We start from the raw sequence: 14,178 nt of genomic DNA, 5'->3' as shown, positions 1-14,178 counted from the left end.
CTGAAGTATAAAATATTACTTATATAACTCTTTCAAGTTCCCTGAATTCAAATCAGCTCTTATATTCATTTATGTACTTCTATACCCATTTTTCCCTTACATTTGAGAAATAATGGCAGCTGTCTTGGGTTCAGTATAAAACCCAAGAGGGTTTTTGTTACCTCTCTGCTCCTTCCCAATTCCATAAGCTGAACTTCTTTCAAAGGACAAGTTGTCATTGTGGATGTGCAACCAGCACAGCCTGTATTTTTTTCCATTAGGAATATCCAACAGACCTCTGACACTAAGGGCTTTCTTTATCAGATGATGAAGTAGAAGATTTATTACAAGATCTTGCCCACCAAAGACTCCTCTACCCAGGAGAAACAAGCAGTTCTCTGCTCAGGCTCTTTATTTTTTATTTCACCCAACAATCAGTCTGTTACATGCCAGATTAATTTCTTACAAGAAACACTGTCTCAATTCACCTGTGCACAAGCTTGAAACAAGTTTGTAAATCAACTCAAACAAAATTGGTTTTGTTTCTTATACTTGTCCTTCCTGATGCAGCCAGTGCAACTTTTGATGTCCTAATGCATGTAATTGAATATATTCAACAAAACTACAGAACTGAACATTTATTACTGATACTATCATTTAAAAAAACAAACAAAACCAAACCTAAAACAAATACATGTCAAATACCTCTTCAGGTCTTCCTAGAGCAGGAGTTCCAGTAAGGAGAACAGCTCTGAGAGCTTTCTGAACAATTGGCAGTAAAATCTTGCTACGGGTGGCGTTTCTGGATTTCATGTAGTGTGACTCATCAATCACAACCACCTTAAACTTCTGCCTGTACAAAGTGTCCACCAAGGTCTGTGCATCAGATGTTAACAGCCCATACCCCAGGATTGTTACTTTGCTCGTTGATATTCCCCTGAAAGAGAAAAATCCACAAGTTTTTTTAGTAAATTTTTATTGTAGGACAATTCATATAGCAGAGAGATTATAAATAAACTCATCTCAGAAGGGATGTGTGTCTCCTTTTGGAGTGACTGACATGTGGGCTGTCAGGCTAACAACAACAGCTTTTGGTGTTTAAAACATCTCACACTTCTCAACCACACACATTTCATAACCATTTTCAGAGGACACACATTGCATTTCAAAGGAATTTCAGTTATCTGGATGCATTGCTTCACCCTGTGCTCTTTTCCAGGGGCACGCCATTGGAAAAATCCACTTTGTGGACAAAAAGTTACACATAAGCCAAAATCTTAATTAGCACCCAAAGAGCTGAAGTAAAAATGTCTCTGTGCAAGCTTTCCACTGCTCTGGGTACAGAGAGTCCCCTCAGCATTAATCAGGCTGTCCCTGAGGATTTGGGCACTGGGAAAGCACAGACTGGGCTGAACCTCAGCACCTGGAAAAACCATTCCTGTCAGAGCTCTTACCCAGCTTGTTTGCTCAAATAGAACAAGAGCAAAACAAAAACATCTGGAAGCAGGGAGTCAACATGGCACAAGATGCAAAAATAGTATTTAATTGAAAATGAATTTTTTGTAACAAATTTCAAGATGTATACAGGTGCAAGGCATGAATTGATATTAAAATCACTAGAGAGCACTGTGGCCCTTCAGGAGCAGCACAGCAACTCACAGCTGTTGGACACAATCACCAGGATGGGGTCAGAGCTGGTCCACCCACTGCCCTGCTGGCATCATTTCTGTTTGCTCTTCAGTACAAGAGATCAAGAAACCAAACAAGCTGAAGTTTCCTTGAGGATTTAAGAGGAAGAAAGTAAATGCAGCCACACATTGCTGCTCCTGGGTGTGGAAGTGCAGTGGGTGAGCACTGGCACTGTGCACTGCAGACTCTGGCTGGCACTGTACAGATAAATGGAGCAACCAGGAAAGCATCAATTCCCCTTACCCTTTCTGAAAGGGACATTAAAAAAATTACAAATAAACTTATTTATTTTAGTGGAACCAATTTATTCAAGAAACTTCCATTTTCAAATTTGGCCAGAAATTACAAACCTAAACTGATGCCTAAGTTTATTTTAATCTGTTTTAATCAAGAAGTTAACACTCAAGCAGTAAACTTGGAAGTTTTGAAGAAAAGCAAAGTATTAAACTGAGAGAAATCAAAGTTTAACATATGGAAGCAGAAATTAACAAAATGCTAAACCAAATTTGGCAGCTGTGTTTTTGCATTTTCTTACAAATGCATGAAACACTTTCTAATGTTAAAATATTAATTAGTTCAACAGGAACCTCACTTATAGCTAGGAAGCCTCCTGGGAGTTAAATGAGCAGAAACCCAAGTTTTCATCTTTCCTTCTTTTTGAATATAAGTAATAATAGTTAAGGTCTACTCCTTTTAAAAAATCTTAAAAGGAATAGAATTTCATCTGCCATTTAATTGTCCCATCATTTTGCCTAGTCCACATTTCCCCTTTTTGCATCCAGCACTATAAGCACTGAGTGCCTTTCAGATAAATACCTTTAAAAGAAAAAGCTAATTTTAGTTTCTTAATTCCTATGATGAATTTAAATTTTGACTATCAGTAGGAATTACCCTTTGATGAAGCTTTCAAAATGCATTTTCAGTTGGATTTCTGTGGTTACCAGGAGGTTCCAAGCAGCACATCTTGGCAATCAAGTCACTCTCTGATATTCCCAGAAAAGATGAACATCTGTCTCCCTCACACCAAAATTTTAGAACAACATCTAAATATTAGCATAAAATCAACCAAGTCATTTACAGTAAAGGAGACAAAAACCACCCTTGCAATTCAGGGTAATAGAGAGTTATTCCAATAACACCCAAGCCACAGCCTCTGATGAATTCATGCTGTTAAATCTAAAGATAGAAAGCGTAGGGCACGATGACCTTTTCAGTTATTTAGGGATTACTTACTTGAACTTACAAATTTCCTCAGAGTGCTAAATGGAATTCTAACAGTAATTACTTCCTTATTTTGTAATGTTCCAAGCAGGAGGTTCCAAGCAGCACATCTTGGCAATCAAGTCACTCTCTGATATTCCCAGAAAAGATGAACATCTGTCTCCCTCACACCAAAATTTTAGAACAACATCTAAATATTAGCATAAAATCAACCAAGTCATTTACAGTAAAGGAGACAAAAACCACCCTTGCAATTCAGGGTAATAGAGAGTTATTCCAATAACACCCAAGCCACAGCCTCTGATGAATTCATGCTGTTAAATCTAAAGATAGAAAGCGTAGGGCACGATGACCTTTTCAGTTATTTAGGGATTACTTACTTGAACTTACAAATTTCCTCAGAGTGCTGAATGGAATTCTAACAGTAATTACTTCCTTATTTTGTAATGTACACCAGAAGTTCTCCAAAAATGTTTTACAGAAGCTAATGAATTCATCAGAATTGAGAAATAACTGTGTATGTTCAATTTGAGACACACTGAAGTAATCTAATTTTCAGCAGACAAGCATTTGCTACTTTGCAAAAAGCAGATGCCTCAACTTCAAAGAAAATGAGTAACTATTACAACACAAGAACAGAAAGCTGGGAGGAGTGGCTGATAGCCCAGAGGTGTTCCTGATAGCCCAAGGGGAGCCCTGCTTGAGCAGGGGGTGGTGAGCAAGCCTTTCTAGAGAAGAACAACAAACTACTCACCCAATATCAGTTTTGTTCTGAATGATGGTAATGTCATCTGGAGAGAGCTCTGGAATCCACTTCTCCATCTCATCCACCCAAGGGTATCTCAGGGAGGAAGGCACTACAATTAGGAGAGGCCATTCATGTTTATAGTAATATGAAATGGCAATTGCTTGAATGGTTTTTCCTAGCCCCATCTGGGAAAAGAAAAGAAAAGAACATTAAAACCAGAAGTCTCTGCTCAGAAAGCAAATTCCATTCAGAAGAGCCCAAAAGATTTTGCAAAGACAGAACCAAATAAAGGAAACCCAGTCAAAGAGATACTTATATAGCATGTATTTAATTATCACTTTGTTGCCACAGATCATCTTTTATGAAACAAGATTTTCCTAGTTAAATGTATTAAGACATGTATTATATCATTCAAGTCAGAAGAAGCATTTCCATTAATCTCAGAAGATTTTCAGTTCAGAGTCTTTATAGGAGAGACTAAAAAATTCAAACACTTTAACTTGTGAAGCTACTAAAAACATTTTTAAAAGACTATGCAAAGGAAAGAAAACTACAGGATGCCTTCTTACAACAACAACAACTTTGTCCTCAGCTGCACAGGCAAGTGAGGAACCTGGGAAGAGCTCTGGGCTTGGCCCAGTGGCTCCACAAAGAGAAATTCCTGCTCTGATTCAGCAGGGCTGATGGTTTGTCCTCAGCCTGCACCACAGATGGGACAGCCCAGAGAGTGAGAATTCAGATGGACACACATGGGAAGGATTCAAAAGATCTACATTTAACAGGAAAATACATTCTTCCTATTGCCAAGGTGGGAATGCTCCCATCTGTGAATAATCATGGCAACAGAGGTCTGTGAGAGTCAGAATTTAGGGGTTTGGTTAAAAAATATCACACACTTTCCTCCCTCCACAGCAAAATTTTATCAAAAAATGCAGCTATTTTCTCAGCTTGTTCACATGGCAAGAGATAATTCCCAACTCCTGTGAAACACCAAAGCAGAGATGAGCCTTCAAATGCTCTGGGCAGCTTTTCCATGCAGTCCAGTGGACATCTGAGTGGATTTGCTGCTATCCAGCTACTCACAGCAGTGAGACATAAAACAGCTTACAAATCCAGTATTGAGTCTTAATGGACTGACTTAAAGATGTAATGAAGAGATTTCCCAAGTACAAAAGAAAACAATGATTTTTTTCTACTATTACTAGAAAGAAAATAATAGGAAAGCTACAGTGATACTCAGTTTTCATTCAAAATTGCCAAGTTTTCATTAAAATTTTCCTGCAAGTTTTTCCCTTGTGTCACCAGCAGTTTTTAGGTTATCTGAAAATAACTCCAAGTGAAAAAAAAACAAAAAAAAATAGGATTAATTTTTAGTTTGCTGCCATGGCTGTGCAGGCCCTGGTGATAATCCAGGCACTGGGTTGAAATGAATATGGAATAAAAGCAAGGCTTTTGTCATCAGCACACCCAGGGCTGGTGCAGATCCCACAGAGCTGATCAGCAGCTAGGTAACAATGAGAGAGACCAGAAAAACTGGAGAAAATGTTATGGTCTTGGCTTTTGATATAAAGCCATTTTTCTCCAGCATGGAAATGGATGACACTGAAATTTTAGGGGAAAAATTTTGTCTGTCCCCACTCTGAGAAGAAACAGAAACATATTTGTAGATCATCTTTCAAAAAATACTGGTTTTATCTCACTTTAATCCTTACACAGTTACACAATCCAGGGATATGTACAGTAATTCTCTGACCCTGAGTTTTCCTCCATAATTTCTCTTTACATACAAGCTCACAGTACTGACATTTAATTTTACCAACATTTTTTGGAGATAGGACAAAAGGCACAGGATACACACCAGTGCACAATATTCCTCCAGTGCCACACCTATTGTCATTACAAAATATACAACTTTTATTTTGGAATAAATGTATCTTCCAGGACTTTCTATTGCTAACATAATTATGCACAGCTCATTTTCTAGTTCAAGGCTGGAAATAAACTGTTGTAATAAAAAAATAGCTACTGCTGATATTTTGATTTTTCCCAAGCTTCCCTTTTTCTCTTCCCCTGAATACTTTTGTATTCTCCACAGCTCCCAGATATTTTGCATTCTATGCCAGGATAGTTTATCTCCAGATGTAATGAGATTTTTATAGTATGAGGAGATGCTTAAATCCCAATAATCCATCTCCCTCTCCCTCCTAGCGTGTCAAGAAAACCCAAATTAGAATTGTGAGACTACAGCAATTCTCTTTTTCCGAAAGGTTTTATACTGACAATACTTCAAGAACATTATTACAAAAATATTTTATCTGGGGGAAGAAATGCTGGACTCACATTTCCTTGATAAGGCATACAACATATATTTTTAAATGTATGGATACAATAAATTTTACTATTACTACTTGATGAGAGCACTTTAAAAAATTCATCTTTGGAAACCATATCTGTTAAAAATCTTTTTGGGCCAGGAATGTCTAATAATGCACTAAAAATAGCTCACTATGCAATTATAAAGCACTTAAAAAAAAAATCAACTGAGTCAGTGTTTTTAAAATGTAACAGTACAGGAGATTTAACCTACAATTAAAAGTAACCTTTTAAGTTTTCTCAAGGATTCTTCTAAACTTATGTCAGGTTCCAATTTTTCCCTCACTTAGGTATTTTCAGGATATCTGCTGACTATCACACAAATTAGGATTCTTTTATTACCAGCCTTTCTGCCCACACCTCTCAAACACAAAAAGTCACATTTGCACCAAGTGCATGAACACCAGAAAAGACAGAGTTAGAGGAACAGGAACATCACTCACCTCATCAGCAATCATACACCTAAAGAGGAAACAAAAAAGGGGAGGAAAAGCAGAAATTAATACAAAATAGAATGCATAAACCAATACTTAGAAATTGTTTACTATAAATTAAAATTCTGGATTTACAGAACCAATGAAAGGAAAAAAAGGTGACTTCTACAAAAAATGAATTTGGTATGAACTGAAAATAAGTCTAACAATTCTTCTAAATATGTTTATTCAGTTTGCTGGCATTACTGCAGAACTTGCAATTGCAAAACTGAATTTCTGCCTAGGTCCAGGGATAGATTAATTGCAATCATAAGAGACACTTCCAAGGCAAGAAGGGTATCTTCAATTTTCTTTTGTCTTTCAGAAATAGCAATGTTTTTGCTGCTTCATGTTTAAGGATTATTTGTATTTTAGACTGATTTCAAAAATGTTCTTTCCTGAGCTGTCACATTTGTTTTGAAATAGAAGCAGACACTCCCTCTCCCCCACCAATTGTACCAGCTAAAGTATTAGAAAATGAATTTGATTTTTTGCCCATTTTGGAGTCACTTGGCAAAGCCACTCTGTGTAAAGACAATGACAACTCTGAGTCTCCAGTCATAAATAGTAAATTCTGTTCAGCATATTTACATTTTGTAAACATTAAATGCCATTTTTTACATGAATTTCTTAAAGGCATTTTAACCATTCTGGGATTCTATATGTATCCTTTGCATTGTGTAACTCAAATACAGCACTCCTTCCAGGAAAAAATGGGAAAGATCTTCCAGGTCTTAGTGTCTTTAACAAAATTTAACACAACAAGATATAAACATTCTGTATTTTGATCCAGAAAAATCTTTCCAAGTAATACAGAACTGCTTTTTTAGTGGTAGCTACTCTGGAGTTAGTGGAGCTGGCCAAAAAAGATAAAATGTTTGATATTTTCAGAACCACAGCATGATGCTGTTTGCTCACTGCCTGCCAGTATAAATTCCAGTGGCTACCAACTTCTGCATTTCATTCAACTGAGGTAAAAAACTGATTTAAATTAAGAATTATACAACTCCATTTTTATAAGCAACAAACTATCTATTTGCAATTGCTTTGCAACTTCCCCTCCCCAGCTGTTAGGGATGGAGCAAAGAAAACATAGGAAGAAAATAAAGCAAAGCCCCCAAGCCTGCACAGATTCACAAAGGAATAAAAAGGCAGGAAGACAATTATTTTTAGTGGCAACTCATGATTGTGAGACCTTAATGTCTTTGATTTGCAGCTGGCAAAGACATTTATTTGCAGACAACTAACACACAATTCTAATTTAAAAATAATGTCAGTTTTTGCTCAAAGACTTTTTTTTCCATTCAATACTCATTGTTAATTGCTTGAACTGAAGTTTACAAAACAAGTCTTTCTTTTTTGCAGATTCTTTGAGGCCAACTGCTTTCAGTACATTAATCATGTTTTTAAAAAACAGTTTGAGGCCTGAAATCAATTGGAATGCACAATAACCTACTGTTAGAGTAGAACTCCTTACACAAATGCAGCTACAACAAACAGCTACAGAGCACAGACAGCTCAAGAATAAACCACAGACCTTCTTCAGCAATAAAGATTATTTATTGCAGGAATATCAGAGCTGAAGTACAAATATAGCAATAACCAAGCTGCATCTGGTAGCAAGAAAATGTGGTAAAGAGGACAGGAATAAAAGTATTCCTTGCCAATTTCTGCTGCAAATACAGTATTTCTCAGCAAATCAACTTAAAATTTAGTAGAATTGCATAAATAGTGAAATGTTAATTATGCCAGTTCAGACAAACAGAAAAAGTGAGAACAGGTAAGATCCTGTTGCACTGCTCTTTGGCACAGGTGAACTATTTGGATGCTCCTTCTTCCCTTCAGGATAACAAGGAAAAATGAAGAAATTCAGAGTGATTTACAAATGGCTCTGACAATTAGAAACTGAACAGCAAATAAAAAACTACCCACTTGAAAAGCATGTCAACCACAGAACTCGTTTTCCATAAAGCTAGATTTCTTCATCACAGTGAAATGCAGCCACCTAAACATTGATGACTTTATCTGATGACAAATAAGAAATGGTTCTGCTTTCCTTTTTGCACTCATTTTCAGGCTGTACTCATAAAATCTTTGCTGCTATAGAGTATCTCCTGTTTTCAATGTCTGTTAACTTCCACTGATTATGTCCTTAAGTTAAATTTCTTATGTAGCAGCAACAAAGTTGATGACTTTCAAATATTTATAGAAACTCATCAATTTGTTGCTGGTAAATGAAGGAAAGTACAAAGTAGCTGCCATCATAATAATAACAATAATAATTTACCCATAATAACTCTGCAAACAGAGGTTACATCAGGTGATCAACAGAATTTTATCTTCCTCATTTCTGCAGCACCAATAGAAACAGAGCCCCAGAAACACCCCCATGCTCAAAGCTGGGGATCTCTGGTGACAGATTTACTTTGAGAAGTGCTCACTCTCTTCTCCTGCCCAACGATGAAATTGCTCTGTCAGAAGTAGTTGGGATTGTCTTCCTGTACTTGCAATCCAGCCAATTTTCAGCATTTCAGATTTGACCAGACACATCATAGCCTGAGATCAATCAAGTGCACTGAATTGGTTTTAAAGTTCCAGTCAGAGTTACCTGAATGTGCAAAGTCCCCTGTGATTACACAGTTAGTGACATGAATCACTGCTTGGATCCACACTGCTCAGACTCAAATTCCTGAAGTGCTACAGTTTTTAAATTGCTAATTTATGCCAACTAATTAACATTATTGACACTCACACTTGACAAAATTTTAACATGGCACACAAGGTTGAGCTTGTGATACAGGTAAGAGTTAATGGAAGTGGAAATTGAGGATATTCCATTTATTTTATGACATGATGCACTTTAAAGCATTCATCTGGGTAGCTTTCATAGTTTTAATACAAGAATTCTAAAGATGTCTGCCTAATGTAGTTACAAAACATAAGAAGTCCAAATTATTTTCATTGGATTCTGAGGCAATGAAAAACATCTTACAGAGGACAGGAACATCATGCAATGTCTCCAGTTTATAATCACAACAATTAGATTTGAAGTGTAAAGAACTTTCCTCTCTCTATAGCCCACATCACACAGAATTTACAAGACACCTAATAGCTAGTTGCACCAAGCTGCTAAAAAGCAATACTTTACATAATCTTAAAAATATGCAGCCTCTATTTAAAACAAACTTCAGTATGTTCTACATTACTGCAGTCAGACAAGCTGCCAACATGGACATAAAGGTTCCATGCTGTCAAAAGCAGAAGAAACAGATCTTCAGCTACATTGAAGGGACAAATATGTATTTTTGTTTCACATATTTTGACTGCAAGAAGACAGACTTCTTGTTCTCTGAAGTTCAATTAGTCATTTCCTCTCAACTGGTAGTTACCCAATCTGAGCTTCATCATTCATGTCCCATCTGTTCATATGACACCTTAATAATAGCTCTATCCAAGAATATAAATCAGAGCTATGATACACAGATTCATATCCTGTTAGAAGCTCAACCCACATGGTCAAAAGTTTCAGAAAAGCATGGAAAAAAGGAATTTGAGATGTCTCAGTTGCACTTGTTCTCAGCAGCAAAGTCCAACCATGCAAAAAGCACCAGTCAATGGCAAATTCTTTCAGATTCTTTTGCATTTAATCTTTAAATATTTCGCTTCTTCAGAGTGAATCCTGTGGTTTGTGTTTGAATCTCCATTCATGAAGGAAATCTATTTTTTCCTAGCAGAAAGCAGCAGAATCTCATTGGGATGCACTGCACGTGCTGCTACAACCTTGCTACTACTCCTAACCCTTGTGCAGTGTAGGGTTAGCAATGGCCCCCAGACACAGCAGGAAGGGAAACATCATTTGGGCTGTAACAGCCCCAGCATTTTGGGGTGTATTAGCCTGAAAATAAAAGTACATTTTTTTTCTATCAAGCAAACACCAAGAGCTGTGAGTGAGGATGTTGGTGAGTGAACACGCCTGCAGAGAGCTCTGCTGTGCTGGTGCCCCTCAGGGGCACACAGGCCCAAAACCTCACTGCTGCTCACTGAAGAGAACAAATGCAAGCACCTGAGGCTGCACACAAACCCCAGCTTTCTTCTGCACGGAGAGAATCCATCATTGGAGGGACCACCCAAAGCTGGATGAGCCAGAACCCCAAAACCAGACCTTCAGCACTATCACCTTCAGCACTATAGTTGGTACATGATACCTTGTAAATGTACCAAGCACCAGGCAAAGGTGCATTTATACATTCTAACTGCAGCAAACCTTGGAGAGAAACCTGCAACAAGCAAAAAAACAGGTGAAGGAGCAAAGAAAGAAAGCCAAAACTCGTGACAGAGTCCTCTGAAAGCTCTATCAGGAAAGCCCTGCCTCTAAAAGGACTGAAAAAATATTTTTTCAAACCTCAAAAAAACACAAAAAAGAGTTCCTGGTTGTGTTGATGTCAAGAAGATTGGAATCAGCTTCACAAAGCAGAAGGACAAGCAGATCTTTCAAATTTTATGCAGATGAGCTCATTGGAGACACAGAAGGAAACTGAGGCCAAGCTCATGTGGCATATGCCATAGAGCCATACAAAAATAGCCTGCATCAGAAGGTTCATGCTAACACAGTTTTATAAAATGAGTTTCAGGGAAGAACAAACATTGAAATGAAAATCATTTCTATTTCTGGGTTCCATTTGGGTCACCCCTTTTGAAATGTCAGCACTATTAACCATGCAAACAATACAGCTGAAGTTTCTTCTATCAGTTATGGCTACTGCAGTAAGGTTTTTTTGTAAAGAGAAAGAATCTCATTTTGAACCTTGCTCTTGGAGGAATATTGATTAACAACACACTGGAATTAAGGCATCTACAACCAAGGATCCTACCAAGTCAAAAACCTGGTGTGAGAGCTTTCTTGTAAATATAGAAATATTTAGATAATATCTTGTCTAGAAAGTTGTGCTTCATTACCTGGTAGATTAAAAACTAAAGGGGTACAGCAATCCAATACATCTGTTCCTTGCTTGTAAGGATAATTTAACTTCCTGATTGATTTTCAGCAGCTATTTATCCAGGAAAAACCACTAAGAACTGCAGGTAGCTTTTTCAGAACCAACTCCTTCCCTTTTAAATGCATTTTCCAAGGCAAACAGTGAAAGCTGTAGCACTTCATTTTTTAAAACACTGAAAAATTTTGTTACTACTCAAGCAAATTAAAGCTGTTTTTTGTTAATGCAGGCTTTGGAACATGTTGTACAGAGGAAGCTTGAGTCTTTCTTTCACTGGTGTGGGTGTCCTGATATTCTTGGGATTCTCACCTACTCATGTGAGTCAGTTTTATATAACACTACAACATATAATTTACCTCCTACTCACAAGCCAACACTTCAGCACTAACATCTCAACCAAGGGTTATTTAAGGAATCTGAACTTAGAACATTTTTATATAAAACTGCGCAAGCAACCATTACATTTGTGTGTCAGTAATCACAGCACGCAGTCCTAAAGCTGGAACAAAGAGAGCTGACTCCCTTGCAACAATAATCAAGGGTGTTGCAGCAAAAATAATGCTCCAGAAGATGTAAGATAAATCCTCCCCTTGCTCCTGAACTACACTAGGTATTTAAAAAAGCCCTAAGTGATAAAACCCCAACCTTTGATTTAACAGAAGATGCACTAAATCTGCATTGGTAATGATTCTGCAAAGGAGTGTAGAGGAGAATCATTGTGCTGTCTTATGCTTTTCTCCAACACCCCACATGTGACTGAAAAACCCACCTAAAATGTTTTATTAGTATTTGAAAGCTCTCAGACCACGTGTTCTGGTATTTTAGCTTTGGCAAAGATGTGTGAAATAACACATAACAAAGTGGTCAAGTTGAAGGTGAAGCCCAGAACTGCAATAGGTTTTTAGAACATATTAATGGAACTGTTAGGTTAGAAAAACTTCCAGCCAAGAAGACACCCAACAGTGACACTGAAAACTCCCCATCTATTCAGTCACTGGCTTCAGAGACAAATGAGTTCAGCAGCTGACTCAATGCAAGAAAACAGAGTAACTTCAACTATTTTCAGCTCCAGATAATCGAGGCTGCGAATGTTAACCTTGCTGTTAACTGGCATGACTGTGAGCAGCAGCAGAAGCCTCCTTAGTGTGCAGTCTAGAAATGGGAATACTGATCACCACTTTCCCTATAAACTCTGCATTCCCTGGTGAGCTGGGACACTTTTCCCTTGTGCCTGTGTTCCTCCTCTCCTTCCAACCTGCATTAAGTCAGTCAGAATGTTCCTCATTTCAGACCTTATTTCTATTCACTCTCATTACAGTGACTTGTCTCACACTCAGAACTGCTCCCTCCCCTTGGTGCTCTCCTGGGGCTGTGGTTGAACACCAACTTCTCATCGTGGATTCCCACACTGCAGACCTGCCCTGCACACAGCTAACACCAGTTCATGTCCCCTTTCCCCTCCCTCCATCACTGCTGACAACTACTGCCCACACTTGTAATCTTTATCTCTCTTGGTTCTCCTCTTCCATTCTAACAAATTGTGCCCTGCATTTCTAAAATCTGCATTTTCTTCTCTATTCCTACAAGTCCACCTTTAAACCCAGGTAAATTCTTTTATTTCCACCACTGTTTTTTTTTTTCTGTTCTTAAGTCTTCTTTTTCTCTTTTTCACCCCACATAGCTCCTCTCCTGAATTATATCCTAGATTCACTTACTGACAATGCATTTTTTGTTCGATTTGAATTGCTTCCCAGTTCCTCCAGCATCACTTCCAAACAAGCTTCCCTGGCTATGAAAGCTGTGCAGAATTTGGCTCAGTCTCTCATTCATACTTCCTGCATCTGAACCTCATTCTGTGAGCTAGCATCTTCATTTATTCATCCCTCTCTTCCTTGGCACTCCTCACATGTGAGATGTACTCTGAATCATTACAAACCAACGTCTTAAAAAATGAAATCTTTCTTCAGCCCTCAGAGCTGAAATGCATTAACTGTTTGATCCTCTCCATATTCACTAAATAGCAATCCCCTTCTTGTTCCCCAGAGATTACTTCTGTGCTTTGTTCTCTAAGACTGGAGATAACTGCTCACCTGTTATAATGCAGGTTTAAGGACCCACATTTATCAGAAAATTGCAATAATTTAATACATCTGAGTTGCTGAATATACTGGAATAAAAGATTATTTCTTTCTTACTCTAGCAAGGGACTTATGCCTTGTTTCAAATAGCTCTTTCAGGCTATCTAACTATAAAGCACTGAGACTAGAGACAGAATTTTAAAAAAGTTACAATTATTTTTCCTCCAACCTGATCTCTGATCTCAAGTTCTACAAATAATGGAGACATGTTGATGGCACTTGATCTACAAGCCACCAAGTACAAACTAAAATGTAATATTTAAAGAAATACTCATAGACATGTTAAAGAAAAGATTGAAGGTGATTTCTTTTTCTAACATGTAAATTTAAGTAATTTGTCTTTTATTGAAGTCAATGTAACTGGAAAAAAATTCAACAGTAGCCTGTAAAATATTTTTTAAGTGTTCCTTTAAACCATGCAGCTGATTCTGGAAAAAAAAATTAGACAATGGTAAAAAGCAGAGTGGTCTTGCATTTAATCACAACATTGACTTGCAGAAACCTATGACCTTTCAAACAAAGGACAGAAAAATTAGATATAGATTTAGGTATTTAGATATCAG

At 37.5% G+C, this 14,178-nt stretch overlaps 1 protein-coding gene across 5 annotated transcripts in view; it reads right to left on the bottom strand.

The window, feature by feature from the left end:
* Positions 1-14,178, bottom strand: part of ZRANB3 (zinc finger RANBP2-type containing 3) — a 44,878-nt gene that overhangs the window by 21,000 nt on the left and 9,700 nt on the right. For 4 of the 5 annotated variants that reach the window (XM_074547910.1, XM_074547909.1, XM_005487904.4 and 1 more), the window contains 3 exons: positions 6,454-6,472; positions 3,644-3,822; positions 685-916 (listed from right to left, as the gene is read on the bottom strand). In XM_074547910.1, the coding sequence (XP_074404011.1) occupies positions 685-916; positions 3,644-3,822; positions 6,454-6,472 (430 nt within the window). Of the gene's footprint in view, positions 1-684; positions 917-3,643; positions 3,823-6,453; positions 6,473-8,924; positions 9,070-14,178 lie in introns of those variants that run through there. The other variant, XM_074547911.1, reaches the window with a different exon arrangement.

Source organism: Zonotrichia albicollis, chromosome 10, assembly GCF_047830755.1.
Source record: "Zonotrichia albicollis isolate bZonAlb1 chromosome 10, bZonAlb1.hap1, whole genome shotgun sequence".
Classification (NCBI taxonomy): Eukaryota; Metazoa; Chordata; class Aves; order Passeriformes; family Passerellidae; genus Zonotrichia; species Zonotrichia albicollis.
The sequence above is the reverse complement of the archived record's forward strand: the minus strand, read 5'-3'. Positions and strand labels throughout refer to the sequence as shown.